Here is an 18,287-nt window from a genome sequence, read left to right on the forward strand (position 1 = left end):
TTATACTATCCGTGCCTTTCAAATATTCCCGAGTCTTTCCCCCTAATTAGCACCGATAATCAGGAATATACTGTATATGAAGTTCAATCCTGCAACACAAACTAAATACATGAGTAAATGCTGCTTGTACAGAACTACAAACGATGTACCTGACGCAGCGGGGAAAGTGAAGGGGGGCAATAACACCACGCCGACCGATCTTAGAACATGCAGTCAAGTACTGCTTATAGAGCTCTGCCTGCTCGATGCGGCAGCCAGTGGCTGGTTCGTATGTGGCACGCAGCCACGCTAGAGCGAACTGTTCATTCTCCTGCGCTGCCTGCTGATGGGCATGTTGCTGCTGCTGATACTGCTGTGGCGTCTGCGCCATTGTCAATGACACTGGTGTAGCAACTGCTGGCTGGGGAGCACCAATCACCACTCCTGCATAACAAAAGCACAGTTATGTGGCAATTACGGTGAACAAACACAATATTTAGCAACTGGCTACCATGTTATATAAATTCCAATCGCAATACCACAACCTCCAGTACTGAAAAATTACAAAATATATTTTTCAAGAAAATTTTATAAACAACCTTTCTTTTACAATTATCGTGATTCTGGACACTGTCCATCGTCCTATTGTTTTACTTAAATCAGGGGTGACGTTGTGTTTTAAACAAAAGCAGGGCTATGAATAATGTCCAGAAATACAATAATTGTAATAATATACTATCGTCACGAACTTTTAAATCTTTTTACGAAAATTATGACAACCGATGACAGGTTACCGTTGGCTGTTCCATCTACCTGAAGAATTGGCATTACCTGCAACTACCATATGCTGCACTCTGATGACACACCATGCAGCGTCAACACAGTTTTACTGAATATAGAAATATCAGTATAGTTCTCTTGCGGACTAAACCCACGGAGCTTGTTTGTTATAGAAATATGACGCATACCAGCCGACGTATAAAGGCGTCACATCAGGAAGAAGTAAAATTCTTGACTAACAGTGGAGAACCTCTTGGAACATGCAAATTTTAAGGCATGAGAAGACGTTGAGGGAAAAGGTAAAGTTGTTCCTGTGCTTAACTAATTAAGCACTAAGCCATGAAGGCGTATGCAGAGTGGACGTACAGATCCACATTTTCTTGACCTCGGCACTAATAATCAACTTCACGCCCCGGCCGCTTTACCCACGGGGAAAGAGCCCCCGGTACCCATTTGATAGGAGGATGGGTGGGCCCCCAGAGCCGGTCTGGACGACGTGGAGAAGAGAAAATTATTGACCCACTGGGACTCGAACTCCGACCTCTCGGTCTTCCAGCCCATACCTAGTCGCCATACCGACTACGCTATCCCGGATCTTAAGAGATGCAACTATTAAACTGTGAAATAAACTGAACTGCCATGGATTATGTCTTATGGATGACAATGTTGAACTTTCCTTCATATTCTAAAATCATGGAGCTTATTAGCGCAAGCTCAAAATCACTGTGATTTATCGACCACGGAAACGGATAAATTATATCACATTCATGAAAGGTCAGGTCACATTGCTTATGAAACATAGAGACTATATACTGTATACACTTCCTAGAAACTTGTTTTACACATACAAGTATTATTTTATTCACTAACACAAAGGCACATGGAAGTTCAGTAATTCACATTCAAGAAACTATTTCTGGAGCACAAGGTGACATAACAGAATTAACTTCCTGCTTATTCTTTTAGCATTTAATCACGGAAAAGCATTTTTTTGCAGCGCCATCTCTTATATGATGAAAAGACAATGAGAGAACATGACAAAATATTTACCATTACTTAATAGAAAGGTGTCAGCTGCTGCCCCTTTGTTATAAATTCACTGCTTAGTACAGTCTTATCTTCCCACAGTTCCCCATTTTCAATTTGCAGTGACATATACCGTTACAGCCACAATATGGCACTTGGCCATCTCATGCTCACATATAAATACACTTGCATACAAACGATGGCAAATTTAATTCAAGGCGTTACTTCTTGTCCTACAGCAATTTACACTATCATATCCATATTGTTCTGAAGTGATGACAGATCATTATGGAATTTCACTTGGACTTTATCGCCCCAAAGGTGTCTCCACCTTGTCCTGGTGGTGGGGCTTGTGTGAATCTCTGACCTGGAGAGCTATGTCGGTGGTAGTTTAACTACCAGTAGGGTCACCCTTGCCAGAAAGGTCAAAGGGTAGAGTCCGAACTAAGAGAGATACCCTGGCCCTCCGGGTTTGGGGTTGGGCATGAGGCTTAACAACCTCATCATGTAAAAAGAATTTTGTTCAGAGACCTAACAACCAGCCTCGGGTAATCGTGCATGGGTCCATTCGTATGGCAGTACGCATTGGTTGTGGAGACTGGTTGTAGAAGAGGCCAAGACTCACCCTAGGCTGTAGCACCACGTGGTAGGCAGGCAGGTAGGGTACACTGACTTTACGCTGTGTGTAACTGAAATGTTACATTCCAAATAATATTACATTCCAGTGACTAGTTCTGTATCTGTCCTCAGGTGAAATACAAAAGAATAAACAAAAAACACATTCTGCTGGGCCATTTAGGAAAAAGTTACACTATGAAGCCTACTGATGAAAATTAGTTTTGTCTAATGGGTTCTAAATGCAGGCTTCTCCCGTTTATATTTTATCCTGAGGAATGAGACAAGAGTCTCGAAAATGTAGTAATTTTTGGAATGTTATATTTCATTAATCAGACAATGGATGTGTCCAAATGATTTCCCAAATACCTGAAAAGTCATTTTCTGTAATATAAACTAATTACTTTAGTTCACTTGAAATTCCAGTCACCTAAGTTTTACCGTGCGTGGTATAACACAGTATGTTGTTATTCTTGTTAAAATGTTCCAGCAATATAAACAGCAGATGTAACTGATGCTGATGAACAGAGATACGAACTATTCACTGTGTGATAGACAGAAGATGGAAAACAGGATCTTAAATGGAAACAACCTGCAATGGGTATCTGGCGTTTCACGACGACACTGAACTTCCATACAGAAAACCATGATGTCCTCCTCAGTACCACACATGACTAATCGAAGCTACACTTTAATGATCACAACCAGTTTCTGAAATGAAGTCTGTTTGCGATCTAACTCTTGTCACGACCACTTTCTGCATGCTCTGACAAGTCTGCCTACACAGATTTTTAATACTGATATCTATATTTCGGGCACAGAAACAGCGTATTGTTTTTCCAAGTTGAATCCTCTGAATCCGATACCTAAATTCAAGCATTCACAGCATATATGAGTGACTCTGACAATGATACTGCTTCTGGGCAATGGAGAAATGCACTGCAGTGATGATGTTTCAAAGATGCTTTGGAACAGAGAAATATGTACAGCATGTAAATTAATATAGCATAGGCGATTCAGTTGCAGTATACTGTGGCTCTGAGAGATATTGCCAGGCTCTATGATGTGCACTGAAAACGAGCTCTTGTCCCTTGAGGTTGACATAGGTACGACATTTTGAAATATGATTATTCTGTCCTTACGAACTTCCAAACGTGGGATGCATGTTTTAAGCGTTCTCTTCTAAAACAACATCATGCCTTGAGGTCTCACAACCCTATGGTCCTTCACAGTTTCAAGAGGATAGCAACTGGCTACGGGATGTACGGTTCGGGGGGTCAGAGTTCGAGTCCCAGTAGGGGCAAGTTTTTCTCCTCTCCATGTCACCCAGACCAGGTCTGGTGCGTGCCCAGCCTCAAATCCAAATAGGCTTTGGGGGCCCTTTCCCCAGGGATAAAGCCGCTGGGGAGTAAAGCTCCAACTAGTGCCAAGGTCAAGAATATATGGATCTATATGTCCACTCCGCCATACATTGTGGCCTAGTGCTTACTAAGTTAAGCACAGCGACAACTTTACCTTTTACCCTCATCTGACACACTGATTACATGCCCCAATCACTCCAACATTTTCCCCTTAATATCTGCTACATGATTGGGGTTATACAGAATTCCTCTTGTTTTTGGTTAGTACTCCAAACTCTTTGTTCAGTTACAGGTCCATATACCCTCCTCAAAAATTGTCTGGGATACAACATTTTATACATAACACCTTAATGCATACGTAGCTCTTGTAAAGAATGCCTAACTCAGAATGACTACACCTCTTACACTTACTCTAGACTGGATCACATAATCCTATATTAGAAATGGTATGACGATGTATGAACATGTTACAAGGATATCCAGCTGTGTAACATACTTAAACTGTAGCTTGTATTAACGTCAGTTTGAATTAACAGGTTCTGTATTAATGAAGAGCGGTCAAACCACAGCTCCCATACAATTAGTGTGCTTTGTACTATCAACACTTTCTTTGCTTCATATTAACTGACACAGGGAAAATAGAGAAAACAATAAACAACAAAGGACTAAAGAATGTATACGTTTCTTTTTACCTTGTAAGAAAGCAGGATGTGTGGCTGAAATTCAAATGTGTACCAAGATTAATATACACAAAAATCTGAGATAGCAAAACAAACATATGGTTTATCAGTTTCTACTGGAAGTATGGTATTCTTATAAGTGGCATACATCTAGTATAAGAACTTCAAACAATTATTATTTATACACTAACAAGTTTTCTGTGAGACCACTCCATTTCTTGTGTTAGAGCTTTGATCTTTCCCACATTCTTGGAACAAATTCTGCAACATTATCCATGATATCTATTTCTTATTACCGCAGAGGTCCGTTAGAAGGGATAGGAGGAGTGGCGAGTCAGAAATACACAATTTTTACTTAATTTAATAACTAGTGGAATAAGGAAGAATTTCCTGATAAATGGAAGGTGTATATTACTGTACCAATTTACAAGAAGGGCGATAGAACTGACTATACAAATTATAGTGGGATATCACTGTTATCAACTTCACACAAAATTTTATCCAATATCCTTCCATCCATAAGTAGATGAAATTATTGGGGATCATCAATTTGGGTTTAAATGTAATAGATCAACTACTAACCAGATTTTTTTGTTTGCATTCGTCAGATACTGGAGAAAAACGTGGGCGTACAAGAAGACCGTACATCAGCTATTGATAGACTTCGAGAAAGTCTATGATTCAGTTAGGAGGGAATTATTTTACAATAATTTCATACAGTTTGGTGTATCCATGAAACTAGTTAGGCTGATTAAAATGTGTTTAAATTAAACCTACAGTAAAGTCGGTATAGGTAAACATCCGTCCATCCAAATGGTGTAAAATAAGGTGATACTTTAATGTTATTGTTCTAGAAAATGTCATTAAAAATGCCCAGGAAAACTAGGTGGGACTGAAATTAAATGGGGCACATCATCTGCTGATGATGTCAAGCTACTGGGAGATAACACAGAAACTTTAACTGATGCTAGTAAGGAGGCTGGTCTAGAAGTAAACGTAGAGAAAACTAAGTATATGTTGCTGTCTTGTCACCAGAATGCAGGGCAAAGTCATGACATAAAGATACATAACAGATGTTTTGAAAATGAGCCACAGTTCAAATATTTACGAATGACAGTAACAAATAAAAAACTGATTAAGAAAATGAAGGTTAATGCTTATTACCATTCTGTTCAGAACCTTTTGCATTACTGTGTGCTGTTTACAAACGTAAAAATTAGAATATATAAAACTAATTTTCCCTCTGGTTCTGTATGGGTGTGAAACTTGGTCGCTGACATTAAGTGAGGAGCGTAGACTGAGGGTATTTGAAAACAGGGTTCTCAGGAGAATATGTGGACTGAAGAGGATTAAATAATAAATGGCCAGAGAAAACTGCATACTAAGTAGTTTCATAACCTGCACTTTTCACCAAACAAAATTAGAATGCTCAAGTAAAGGAGAATGAAAAGGGCAGGGCAGGGCAAGGAACACACATGGGGTAGAAAAGGAGCGCATATAGGGTTTCAATGGGAAAGCCAAAAAGAAGGAAGCCACTTGGAAGATCAAGACGGAAGTGGGAGGCTAATATTAAATTGATGTTACAGACATAGGATGGAGTGGTATTGACTGGGCTGATTTGGCTCAGGATAGGGACACATGAAGGGCAATTGTGAACAAAGGTAATGAACCTTTGGGTTCCAGGATATTCTTTAAGGGCTGCACAACTGGTAGCTTATCATGAAGGACGCGACTCCATGGAGTTAGTTGGTTTGTTAGTGGGATGTCAGTCGTTCAACAGAAGCCATCTTACATGTTACCACAGTAAACCACACTGTTTACAAATTTAGTACAGTTTAGTTAAGGCATTAGCTTCAAAAGCATACACAAAGGGGAGATGTGATAATACATGCCTGCATACATACATACATACATACGATGCCCAGGACATTTTTTGTGTTTATGCAGGTTAGCCTCCAGGGCAAAAAAAAAAAAAAAAAAAAAAAAAAAANTATATATATATATATATATATAGAGAGAGAGATATGCACTGGAATAAAAACTAGAGTAATTTATGAAAGGTTTGATGGGTGGGATGTGGGAGGAAGTATGTTAGTGTGAAATTATTAACATAAAACAGACAATTCACAATTTGGATGAGATACATTCATTTCTCAGTCAACATACACCTGGTGTGTAAATAAGAACACAAAATGGGCAAGGACGATAATTAATGGTGAATACAGGATCTGCTGCAGTGTGAACTGTATCAAATTAAATGCTTGAACGAGAAAACTAAGTTACTTCATAAAATATTTTGTTCTTTATAGATGTCAATGCTAATATGTACCGTCTGAGGTTTACAGATGGTGGTGACCATCCTTCTGGGATGAGACACTGTGTAGTCTGGTAGATATTTATCATGTAGAGAAAAATTGTTGCCCTCATCTTCAAGGAAGAAAAGTAAGTCTAGATGCCCGTACATAAATATCAGATGTCACAGCGTCACATCCAAGAGAACTCCAGTATGTATGCAATGCTACCACAGTGAAGAAAAGTACAGTACTGCTGGAGACGTATGCCATATCTATACTGTTTTTTCTTGAAATGGAGATAGCAACAATCTCCAAATCGCCAGCAATACTCGCACGATCTACTGCAGAAAGCAGTCAAGCAGAAACAGTACAGAAACTAAGAGGTCTACATTCTAGGATATAACATTGGGTAGTCCAGTAAGAGTCAGTGGAAGTTTTGGAGGAATATGTTGCCCCTATCATCAGGAATGAAGAGTAAACCAAGCCTCTCCTTCCTGCATGCCTCATCCTGGTTTCTTGCTTGGCTAACTTTACAGACCTGAAGATGGAGGCAACATGTTCCTCCAAAATGTCAGCTGAATTTTACCGGACCACACAGCATTATACTCCAGATGTTAAAACTCTTCATATCCACTAATTAGAGAACCTCAAATGCTACACAGTATTCAAAGTGACTGTTTCACACACCAATTTCATCTACAACAGTGCTACATATTTTGCTTGTAAACTTGTATTCCATAATGCATGTACATAAACTTCAGAGAGATTTACAAAGTAGATAAAATTATAAAACTGTTTTCATTTTGGAAATAAAAACGTATCGTAGCTATGCAATAACCACGAGATAGGCGAATAAATATGCAACAATAAAAGAACGGTGTTTTCTATGTGGACTGCGCCGATAAGTTATAACCAGAGCAGTTGGAGCAATGAGTTGAGTTGTGAAAGGGAGGCTGGAAAGAGATGCCACTATAATAAAGGTGACAGTTCAGTTGTGGAGTGTTAACCAGCGGACAACGGCATCACCAGAGAAGCTGAAGAACATCCACTGTTAAGATATGTTACCACGAAATGACTAGTGAAAGCAGACTGAGAAGAGTTTGAACATGAAGTAGCTGGATCTTGAAGTCAACCACTCACCTCCATCTAGTGCCGAAATTAAGAATGTGTGGAGCTACACTTCTACTCCATTTATCTTCAAGGCATGGTGCTTTTTAAGCACACGAGCAAACTTTTACCTCTACCAATCACAACTGACAACAAGTATTATAAACTTCAGCAGAATGCAGGTGTAACTTTACTATGCTTCAATCTCACTCATCAGTTATATTCAGTCACAAAATTCGCAAGTTTAAAATGTTTGAAACTTGTGTCCTATATTCTGGGTACGCATTTATAGTCAGGCCAATAACCTTTATGACAAAGGACAATCAATACCTCTGTTACCAAGTCTCATATTTTTATGGAAACCTATGAAAGGTAAAAACTTTGTCATACATGTTATATGTGTGATCATCTATAATCAATATTACAGAGCGACTAAAAAACGTGTCTACCAAACTTGCTTTCTGTTCAGATATGTGAATGGAAGAATGGTGAGTAAGTCTAAACAACAGACGTAAGGGCAATAATGAATGCTCACTGCACAGCCTGGTGCAATGGAACATTCAGATTGGCTGTGAAGGGGTTAAAATGTATCATTCATCTTAGGGCAGTAAGTTCTTTAGAGTTCTTTAATGTGAAATGAACTAAGTTGGTTCTGGATAGGACGTTCTAGTGGCAAACTTTGTTATGTTATTCAAGAACACTTAGATTTCATAGTAACTGTAAACATGGCCATTTATATGAGGGTAGGGTTTACACGTATAATACCATAAGAAATGCCTGAAGAGACAGGAATAAGATTCTTTTCTCAAAGAATTATTTAGAAAAAGTAAAATGCTTAAATCCAATATATGATAGCATCTGAATTAGTTATGATTACAACAAAAAACAAATCTGCATTTATAGGTCACACCAGAACTTAATCCAGAACAGCCTACTTACTCTGTGGTGCTGGCTGTCGGTGGGGAGTGGTTGCAGCTGGGGGACGCGCTGGAGTTGATACAACAGGTGCAGGAGGGTTAGGGTTTGGAGTCCCAGCAGCCATGGCATTTGTCGTTGTGGTAGTAGTGGTTGTTGTGGAACCTGCTTGCATCCCAGACACAGTCTCCACCACACGCATTAGGATGCATGCCTTTGGTCCATAACTTTGTGCCTAACAGAAAAAAAATGCAAACTGTAGTTCCCTCTGCCCTCACTGAGTGGGATTACTTTACATCACTACCAAATTCACATGAATATATTTACCATTAGACTACAGGGCTTTAATAATACTTTCCTCACATTAGTTTAAAACATCATTAACATTTCAATGTATTTACCTCAACTGTGATGAGCGATACGAGTGTTTCGATGGCCCCATGAACGCGAACAATACAGTTGCAAGCACGTTCACCCAGCGACGAGAGCGAGTACAGGCACTCGAGTGTATAGATGAGAAGCATGATGTCGTGAAGTGTGAGGAAGCTGCACAGTTGGTCATAGACACGCTGGTCCAGGCAACGTAGCATTATATCTTCATTTTCATCTTTCTGACTCAACTTATTGAGCACCTCAAGGCATGACAGAACGATGAGCCGATCCTCGGAATGTAGGCCATGAGTCACTGAATTCAACAAACAGGCAGCTAAACGATCTGTACTGGGATCCTCCATCAACACCTCATGGGCAACATTGCCTAGCATGTCCAGACCCAGCTGATGCAGAGAATTCCATCGTGAGCCTGCACAGAGCAGCAAGAAACGAAGGAATGGCACGTTGCGTGCCAGAACAACCACATTCTCTTCTACGAAGCTTAGGTTGCGAAGGATCGTGGCCACCTGCAACACTCTCTGACCAACATAATCTTGTGTCCCAAACGATCTTCCCAAACAGAATAATTCCAAATCCGATGGTTCAACCTTCAGTAGAGCTTTAATGCTACTCTCAGTCTTTGATTTTTCCTTTCGGTCCACCTCATACAAGAGTCCATCTTCTCTCTCCTCATAAAACGCCTGCTTTGTCTCAGTTCTCACCACATTTTCTGACACACACACACCTGCAACCAGATCTACGTCTACTTCCATGCTTGTAGCACTATCCACCATTCCTTCTCTGTCCTCCTCAATTTTGCGAGGCAAAATGTCTGTGTCCATCTTCTCCAGAACTTCCTCATCACCACTATTTTTAACTATGAGTCTCTCACTACACCTACTGCTACTTCGTGATGGTCTATCACTGATATAGCTGGCACCCGCCAGTCCTCCTGCTTTACTGTCAGCTTCACATATCACTTCTTTCACCTTGGGTTTTTTTGTAGGGAAGAGAGTTTCATCTGCCAAGTCACGTAAGTCCAAATCTGCCAGTGCATCTGGCCAGAAGTGTTGCAGAGAATATTTCCGTATTTTCCCGTATACCTCTTCAAATAGTTCTCGCATTGATGCTGCGGAAGAGACAGACTTGTAAGCAACATAAGGATATGGACCAAATATTCTTGAACAGTAATTTATATGTTGGTTTAACTTGAATAAGAAATTTAAAAAACTGTTTATCAAAGAATCTGTATATAATTTATTTAAGCTGAATAACTGCAACTTTAATTAGCATGGCTCTTTGTGGACTGCTGGTCTGTTAATGTTTCTTGATGCAAGGCTTTCCTACATCTGAAACTCTATTTCAATGGCCCTAAGTCAATAATCTCAGCTTTAACTTCCTTCCATTCAAGACCTTCCAAAGTTTAGTGTTCAAATCCTTGGGTACCAAAAGAAACCTTAAATAGCAGTTTCACTTTAACAGATTTTGAAATCGACAAAGTTAGATCGCATATAAACGTACATTTTGGCTCAGTAAAACTACTGAGTTTTTGGACGTTATCCACCGTCCTGTCCAAAAAGTCAACTGTGTATTAATATACCATCATCACAAGCTTTGAGATTATATCTTTCGGCTATTAACTAGTGCTTCAGATCAGATAAGAGAGACAAATAGAGAGAAAAAGATAACTATTCATATATCTAATGTGGGAAAGTAGGAAATGGAGATACTTGTAATATGAGATTAGGTAAAAAAAAAAAGTAAAAGTATCCCTGTAACAGGCCATGAAGGCCCATAGGGTTGTGAGACGTTGAGGGTCCATCATTATCTAGACAATCGGCTCAAAGATGGCGGTAAGGCTGTCAGCCTTACGCGCCAGACGCGCTTTACTCCCTAGGAAAATTATTTAATTCATTCCTGGTACTCATTTCTGTTAGAGGCTGAGTCGACCCCAGGGCCACAGTGCAGCTCGAAGGATTAGGCCCAGTGGAAAAAAAAAAATCCAATGACCTCATCGGGACTTGAACCCGCGACCTTCCGGCTTGTAGCATAGTGCCTCAACCACTACGTTACCGCGTGCCCCATGAGATTAGGTAAATACAGGGTGATTCACGAAGTTTTACCGCCACTTAGGGAGGGCAGTCCTGAGGTAATTTGGAACGAAAAATGTTAATATACTAATGGTATCCAACTCATAATTAAGGAGATACAGTAATTTTAAAACTGGCGAAAAATCTTTTTTTCCTTCGAATTTCAGTCAAAACAAATTAGAAATTCAATACAAACACTTTTTATATCGTTAATGTTTTAGGAAAGAAGCATTCTAAAACTTTTTTTTTTCAATTTCTTAATTTTGCATTGTGCAACATTTTTCATCGACTTTATGTTACAAAATTACATTATTTTCAGCATCCCATTCTGTAAACATACCAATGGTTGCATATCACACCCTTCTATCAGTCTGTTCCTTTAAACTGTAGTGCTTTAGAGGACGACTGGATTTACATAAGATTTTCAAAAATGTCTCCCTGCACGTCAACACAACGCGTCGCACGCGTATGAACCGCGCTCGTAGCATTTCGCAGTTCCACGCGTTTGTTCCTTATTGTCATCGCCGCGTCCAGAATACGTTCAAGCAACGCTTCACGTGTTTGAACCTTTACCTGGTACACAATGTCCTTCATCCAGCCCAAAATTAAATAATCTAACGGCGTTAGATCTGGAGACCTGGGAGGCCAGGTGTTACGGCCTCCACGACCAATCCACCGCTGTGGGAAATGCCGATCCAAGTGAGCTGTTATTGCGAGGGAGAAGTGGGGAGGCGCCCCATCATGCTGAAAGTACATCCGACGTCTTGTTGCCAGAGGAACATCTTCAAGTAACTGTGGTAATTCTTCTTCTAAGAAGTGGAGGTAATCTCACCAGTTAAGCGGCCAGGAAAAATGAACGGCCCGATTAGTTAATCATACAGAACACCACACCAGACACTGACACTGAATCGGTGTTGAAAATTCGATTCTATCGTGGCATGGGGATTGTCCGCCCAAACATGTAAGTTGTGACTGTTGTTGACCCCGTCCCGTGTAAACTGTGCCTCATCGCAGAACATTATCAAGCGGTACAACTGCCGATTTCCATTTAACCAGTTGCAGAACTGCAGATGAAGAGCACGGTCTCCTAGTTGTAGGTGTTGTACTTGCTGTAAATGATAAGGATGCAGCCCGTTCTCATGAAGGGTCCTCCACGCCATGGACTGAGAAACACCGAACCGCCGAGCTAGACGTCTTGTACTGGCATGCGGACTGCGCTCTACAGCATCGAGAATGTTTTCTTCTTCGCACAATTCATGTTGAGGATTTCGTTCGTATTGTATACGAACGCTGGGGAGAGAACCAGTTTGTCTTAATGTGTTGAATGTACTGCTAACGGATTTAGGATTCGGAATCCTGCGATTAGGACAACACCGGTGATATTCGGCAGCAACGGCTCTCGCATTTCCATCACATACACCCAAAACAAACACCATATCGACGTATTCCTTAGTCGAAAATGTGTATGGCATCTTAACTTCACAAAGTCACCAACACAACGTCCCATTTGCGACTGGAACGCAACATTCCAGCCGGTCTGCGTTATCTGCTGACACAGCTGACTGGAACGCATGGTCGCCCAGTCGGGGGGGGGGGGGGCATAGCGCTGCATTCATAATGATGCGTTTGGAAAATCCATTGTTACTCCGTAACTACTGAAAATCGACCACAAGTTTATAACGAAATTTTGCAGGAAATAACCCCAGGAATATGTACCATATGCCGGGGTAAAACTTCGTGAATCACCCTGTATGTGAATTACATTTTTGTTTCTCTAAAAAGGACCATATACAACCTTACATTTATGAGCTCTGCAGTTCTACTGGTGGTGAATATTAAGACTGCAGTCTTCCTGGATGTGATGATGTGTAGTTTGGTAGATGGTTACTGATGTTTCAGAGGTAGCTGCTGCCTCCATCTTCAGAGTGGAGGCTGCAGGTTCATCCAATACATCGGTGACCATGTCCACATGGCGTCACATTAAACACCAGTGCAGTCCTAACCATACACTTGCATTCTTACTTCTCTTTTGTGACCACCCAAGTTCTGATACAGGGAGATTATAAAACAAGTCTGCACTGTATTTTCTTCCTGTTTTATAACCAGAGAAGTTATGACACAAAGGATCTATAAACAAATTGCATTTTATTTTCTTTTATACTTAATTTTATATCATAATGTGAGGGAGGAATAAGCTTTACACAGATTTATAAAGACATTTAAACCTCACGAAAACTGTTTCCTGAAACAAAACAGGATAGTATCCCCACCAACTTTAAGCATCGGTTACAAGCTCCGAAATACAATCCTAACATAGAGCCTTTAACTCTGGCCGCGCCAAAGCTCAAGCAGTTAGTCTCTGGTTTCCCACTGCGGTGGCGCGGGTTCGATCCCGTGTCTGGTCAAGTGGGATATGTGGTGGACAAAGTGGAGCCGGGGCGGGTTTTCTCCGAGTACTTCGGTTTCCCTTGCCAATCTTCATTCCACTAAATTCTCCATCATCATAATCACCCGGGGCAGGTACAAGAGGCCAATCAGTGGCCGCCGTGCCGAGTGGACCCAGTTGGACTCCACCCCCCACTAAGCGAATTAAATTAATTAGAGCCCTTAACTCTCTGCCCCACACTTCCTATTCTACAGTCACAGCTGATGGTTACTTACAATGGTTGAAGACACCAGCATGGGCCAGCAGGAAGTCAATGAGACGCGGATACTTGTCCAACTTGAGGGTGTGTTTGCCCTCATTGGACAAAAGTGTACATACGTTGATGGCAAAATCTTGCTCGTTGGGTAGCGGCGATATAAGAGATAATGCCAAGCAGTCATAGTCTGATGCCTTATACAGGTCAGCTGACAATCCATTGTATGAACGGAGAGAGTCTGCCAAAGAAAACGATTTGGATTAGAAGGGTAAAATAACTTGTATTTGTTACAGAAGTTAACATGATTTGTTTACTGTAAATGGAATACACTTTTTGTTCTCTTCAACAGAAATTTATACCTACTTCATACACTGAGTGGTTCGAAGACATGAAACAAATTCCTTTTCAAATGTAACCTGAAGATTCTTCACCATCATCATGAATATCTATCACAGAACCATATCTCTGCTATTTTAGATAAAACAGTTACATATGTCAAAAACTGTGTCATCAGTGTCAGTAGAATTTCATGAAAATTTACATGTAAAGACAAAGAAGTCAGGCACCGGTACTTCCCCAGTCTCTGTTTACTGACATTACATGACAAACAACAATGGGCAATACAAAGGAACAAAAGAAAACCTTCAATTATCAGCTTAATAACTGTCGTCAAAAGCCAGCTCATACTTTCACTAATTGTTTATGGATATGTGACTAATAATAACGGGCTTTGGATTGGATAACTGGATTTATTAACGCCTCCTTTTACAATCACAACCAATCACACTAAATTACAATAATTCACAATCAATCTTCAGCCGAACCCTTCTTCCTGGACTGCCGAGGACTAGCTACATTCTTGTTCTGATTCATTAGGGTCAGAGTCCAGTCTTATTTTATGACCGACGGTCAGTCAGCCAGTCTGTCTTGGAATAGAGCACAAATCTGTCAGGCAGATGCGGGTTCGTTGATGTGGGGCACTCTTCCTGACGAGAGGTTGGGTCTGTCGTTTACAACTGCTGCTATCCTTGCCAGCGCAAACTTTCTCGGGTATTCGACCGCGCCTCCACACGGGTTCCTCAGATACCTTGACTTCAAGCCAAAGTCATAGTGCGACTGACGGTCCGTCAGTCAATCTTGGTGTCGAGCTCAATCTGGGGCTCATGACCAGATATTTATTACTGTTTGACAGTTTAGGTCTTGTTATTGTGGGGCGCCCTCTCTGACGAGAGGACGGGTCTGTCTTTTGTCAGAGTCACTGTCTGTAGCAGTAACTCATTTGTCATAACGTAAAGGATTTGCTTTTGCGGAAATGTGTTTAGCGACCAGTTGCCTAGCAATGGACATGATGCGGACGATATATGAAAACACTTCTTGCAATATCATTTCTATTGTTGCGTGCGCCAATTTCGGGAGTTTTCTAGAAATTGGTCTACATGTCAAATCTATATCTAACACTATTTCAACGTTGATCATTTGAAATTTGAAGACAGAAGAGAAGGGGGGGGGTTGTGACAAACACTGAATTTATCATGGGGTGATGCTGAGAGGAACTTTTCAGCTCAGAAGGTCCTCAGGCAGGGCCTGTACATCCTTTTGGTAGGGACAGGTTGGAGAGAATGTAACGTGTCGGAAGCAAAGCAGGTAAAGCGATGGAAAGTGAAATCTTCTGTAGTTATGTAGCAGATGAAAGAAGTTGAGCTGGTCATTTACGTATTAGGAAAGACTTCTGTTGCCCCTTGAAGGCCATATTCCTAGGAATAAGTGAATTAATACGCTACCTATGTATACAGTATTACATTTTGCTAAGGCCAAATCCTCTCGCCATTAAAGATAAAATCAAAGACATTTGGAAGGGCAGAAAGAAAATGTAAATGCGTGAAATTCAAATTTAAATTTTAAACTTGAATCTCTTGTTCAGGCCCAGGACATTAGGAAGATGTCAGCATTTGGCAGTGATACATTTCTCAACTTTGCAGGAACTGAGATGACATAACAATTATAAGAATCAACATTGTTTTATCTCTTTCTTCATCTTCTCCATTTACCTTTTCTTTTCTCTTTCTCATCATCCTGTTTCCATTTCAACCTTTTCCCTTCTTTCATTAACTTAAGATCCCACTCTTCTCCTTCTGTCTGTTCTTTCCTACCTCCTTTTCCTTTTCTTGTTCTTCACATTCTCTCTTCCTCCTCCTTCCTATTCTGCATCTCCTCTTCCCACATCCTACTCTTCTTCACCTCTTTCTCCTTATTTTTATTTTTGCTTCTGTCCTCCCCTCCCTCTACATCTTGTTCCCTCTCTGCTCCTTCCCTTCTTAAATATTCCAGTCTCCATAATTGCGGAGTCATGGTCCCGAAGGGACAATCGAAGTTCTGCGCAGTCTACACCTTTGCTTTCCAGTGGTCTGAATTCGGGTGCATTCAGGAAAGGTCTTTACCTCAGAGCAGGGTTTCTAAAACTTTTGTGATACAGCGATTCTATAAAATAAGACATCAATTTGAGCGACCACGACCTTTGCCAATTAACGAAAAGTGCAGTTCTGTACTTGCTGATCATTATGAACGTGAACGATGAAAGCAGGAACCTAAATAGCTTCATAGCCTCTCTGTACCTACGGTAAGCAATAAAATGTTTCTCTACAGTCATGACGAATTCGTGACACGTTTCGCCGGCTGCAACCACATTCTCTGAAAGCCACCTACATTAAATCTCAGTGACTTCAACTTGCAAAGACTGTAGTGTGGATACAGCAGTGTTCTAAGTAATTCCTGAGAACTCGCGGGTCCCCTTAGGGCACGAATCGCGACCCACAGTTTCAAGTATCCTCGCTTCGTTCTCGCGAGTCGCCACTGTGCAGAACCGCGTTCCCGCCACCCGTCCACGTGGGGCACGGAAGATGGGGTTACGTAACCGCTGGATACACCATCCAACCAACGGACGAATCGGAAAGGTTCTGAGAAGGGGAGGAGTGGGGGAGACTGGAAGCCTTGACCATGGCCTAATGTCGGACGAGCAACCCGACATATGCTACCGGAAAGGGTGGACGGGTCTTCTCAGGAAACATCCAACGTGGACAGTACTACACCCAAAACACAACCCACTTGGTTGACAGGGAAGCCGTAGGTTTCACAATGGCCGGCGCTCCCCGAGAGCAGCAGGGCATTCCTGTTCGCAGTGAATCTGAAACAGAGACTTTCAGAAATGCGTGGCACTGGAACCCATTCTGAATAAATTAAAATTCCAACATGCATCTTCCTCGGTCTCTTGAGATGACATTTAAACAAACAAAATTTGCGTTTTGGGGGGTGCGTTCCCTCCTTATACTACATACCACAACCAATTCCACCATTTCACATAACCACAGTCGGTATAGCGATTGGGCTATGGGAGGGACGACCTACAACCGGGGTTCGATTCCCGGTATGGGCAAGAGACTTCTCCCTTCTCCACAGTGTCCCGATCGGCTCTGGGGTCCGGTCGACTCGGCCTCCTATTTAACGGGCAACAGACTTTACAGGGGGGTAAGAAGGCAGGGTCATGAAGCTATACAACCCCCTACCATACTCTTCTTGGTGTGGTGCCTAATTATGCAACGGAGAAATTTAACTTTTCCTTTTACAACAAAGAACACGGGTCTTTTACTCTGAGCAGTTGTCTCTGTACTTAAACACTATGCCATTAACACATACGGGGGGAGGGTTTGTGGAAGTATAGCTCCACAATTCTTGACCTCGGCACTACATGGAGGTGTCAGTTTCACGCCCCGCCCGTTTTACCGCCGAGGAAATCGCCCCTGGTAGCCTCTGAACAAAGTTCAATTATACCAAACTGTTGCATGTGTCAGTGTAAGAATTCTCTATGAGCCCGATTGTCTAGAAAATGTGGGAACCTCATTATCTCACAACCCTATGGTGAGGTCACCTAAGAAACCTATAGCTCCTGTATCGCCTTTAAAAATCCAGATAGATGGTCGTCCAGATCGATGGGCTCGTAGCGATAAAGAAAAAGCGGAACTCTTCGCAGCACATTTATCGAAAGTCTTTATGCCAAATGCCAGTCATCCTGATCAAGAGATTGAGAACGATATTACCACATTACCGCCAAATATTCCGACAATAAAAATATTCAGCCCAAAAGAAATCAAAGAAGAAATTGGGTTCTTAAATATCAAAAAAGCACCTGGTATTGACAAAATCACACCGAAAATGATGAAAGAGTTGCCAAAAAAGGGATTAGTCATGCTAACATACATCTATAATGCTATGCTAAGACTTAGTATTTGGCCCAAACAATTAAAGACAGCAGAAATTATCTTGATACCAAAACCAGGAAAAGACCCAAAAGAATTATCTTCGTATCGTCCAATAAGCCTACTGTCCATAATAAACAAATTATTTGAGAAGCTTTTACTTCGGAGACTAAATA

At 41.2% G+C, this 18,287-nt stretch overlaps 1 protein-coding gene across 6 annotated transcripts in view; it reads right to left on the minus strand.

Annotated features, from left to right (window-relative positions):
• LOC111864961 (AT-rich interactive domain-containing protein 2) overlaps window positions 1-13,963 on the minus strand; it is a 58,679-nt gene extending 44,716 nt beyond the window's left edge. For 5 of the 6 annotated variants that reach the window (XM_033751636.1, XM_033751635.1, XM_033751634.1 and 2 more), the window contains exons 1-5: window positions 13,881-13,963; window positions 9,159-10,258; window positions 8,782-8,992; window positions 4,454-4,477; window positions 150-423 (exon numbers count right to left, since the gene is read on the minus strand). In XM_033751636.1, coding sequence (XP_033607527.1) covers window positions 150-423; window positions 4,454-4,477; window positions 8,782-8,992; window positions 9,159-10,253 — 1,604 coding nt within the window. In that variant the 5' untranslated portion in view covers window positions 10,254-10,258; window positions 13,881-13,963. The remainder of the gene's footprint in view (window positions 1-149; window positions 424-4,453; window positions 4,478-8,781; window positions 8,993-9,158; window positions 10,259-13,880) is intronic. The other variant, XM_033751632.1, reaches the window with a different exon arrangement.
• Between the last annotated feature and the right edge of the window lie 4,324 nt (window positions 13,964-18,287).

Source organism: Cryptotermes secundus, unplaced genomic scaffold, assembly GCF_002891405.2.
Source record: "Cryptotermes secundus unplaced genomic scaffold, Csec_1.0 scaffold209, whole genome shotgun sequence".
Lineage (NCBI taxonomy): Eukaryota > Metazoa > Arthropoda > Insecta > Blattodea > Kalotermitidae > Cryptotermes > Cryptotermes secundus.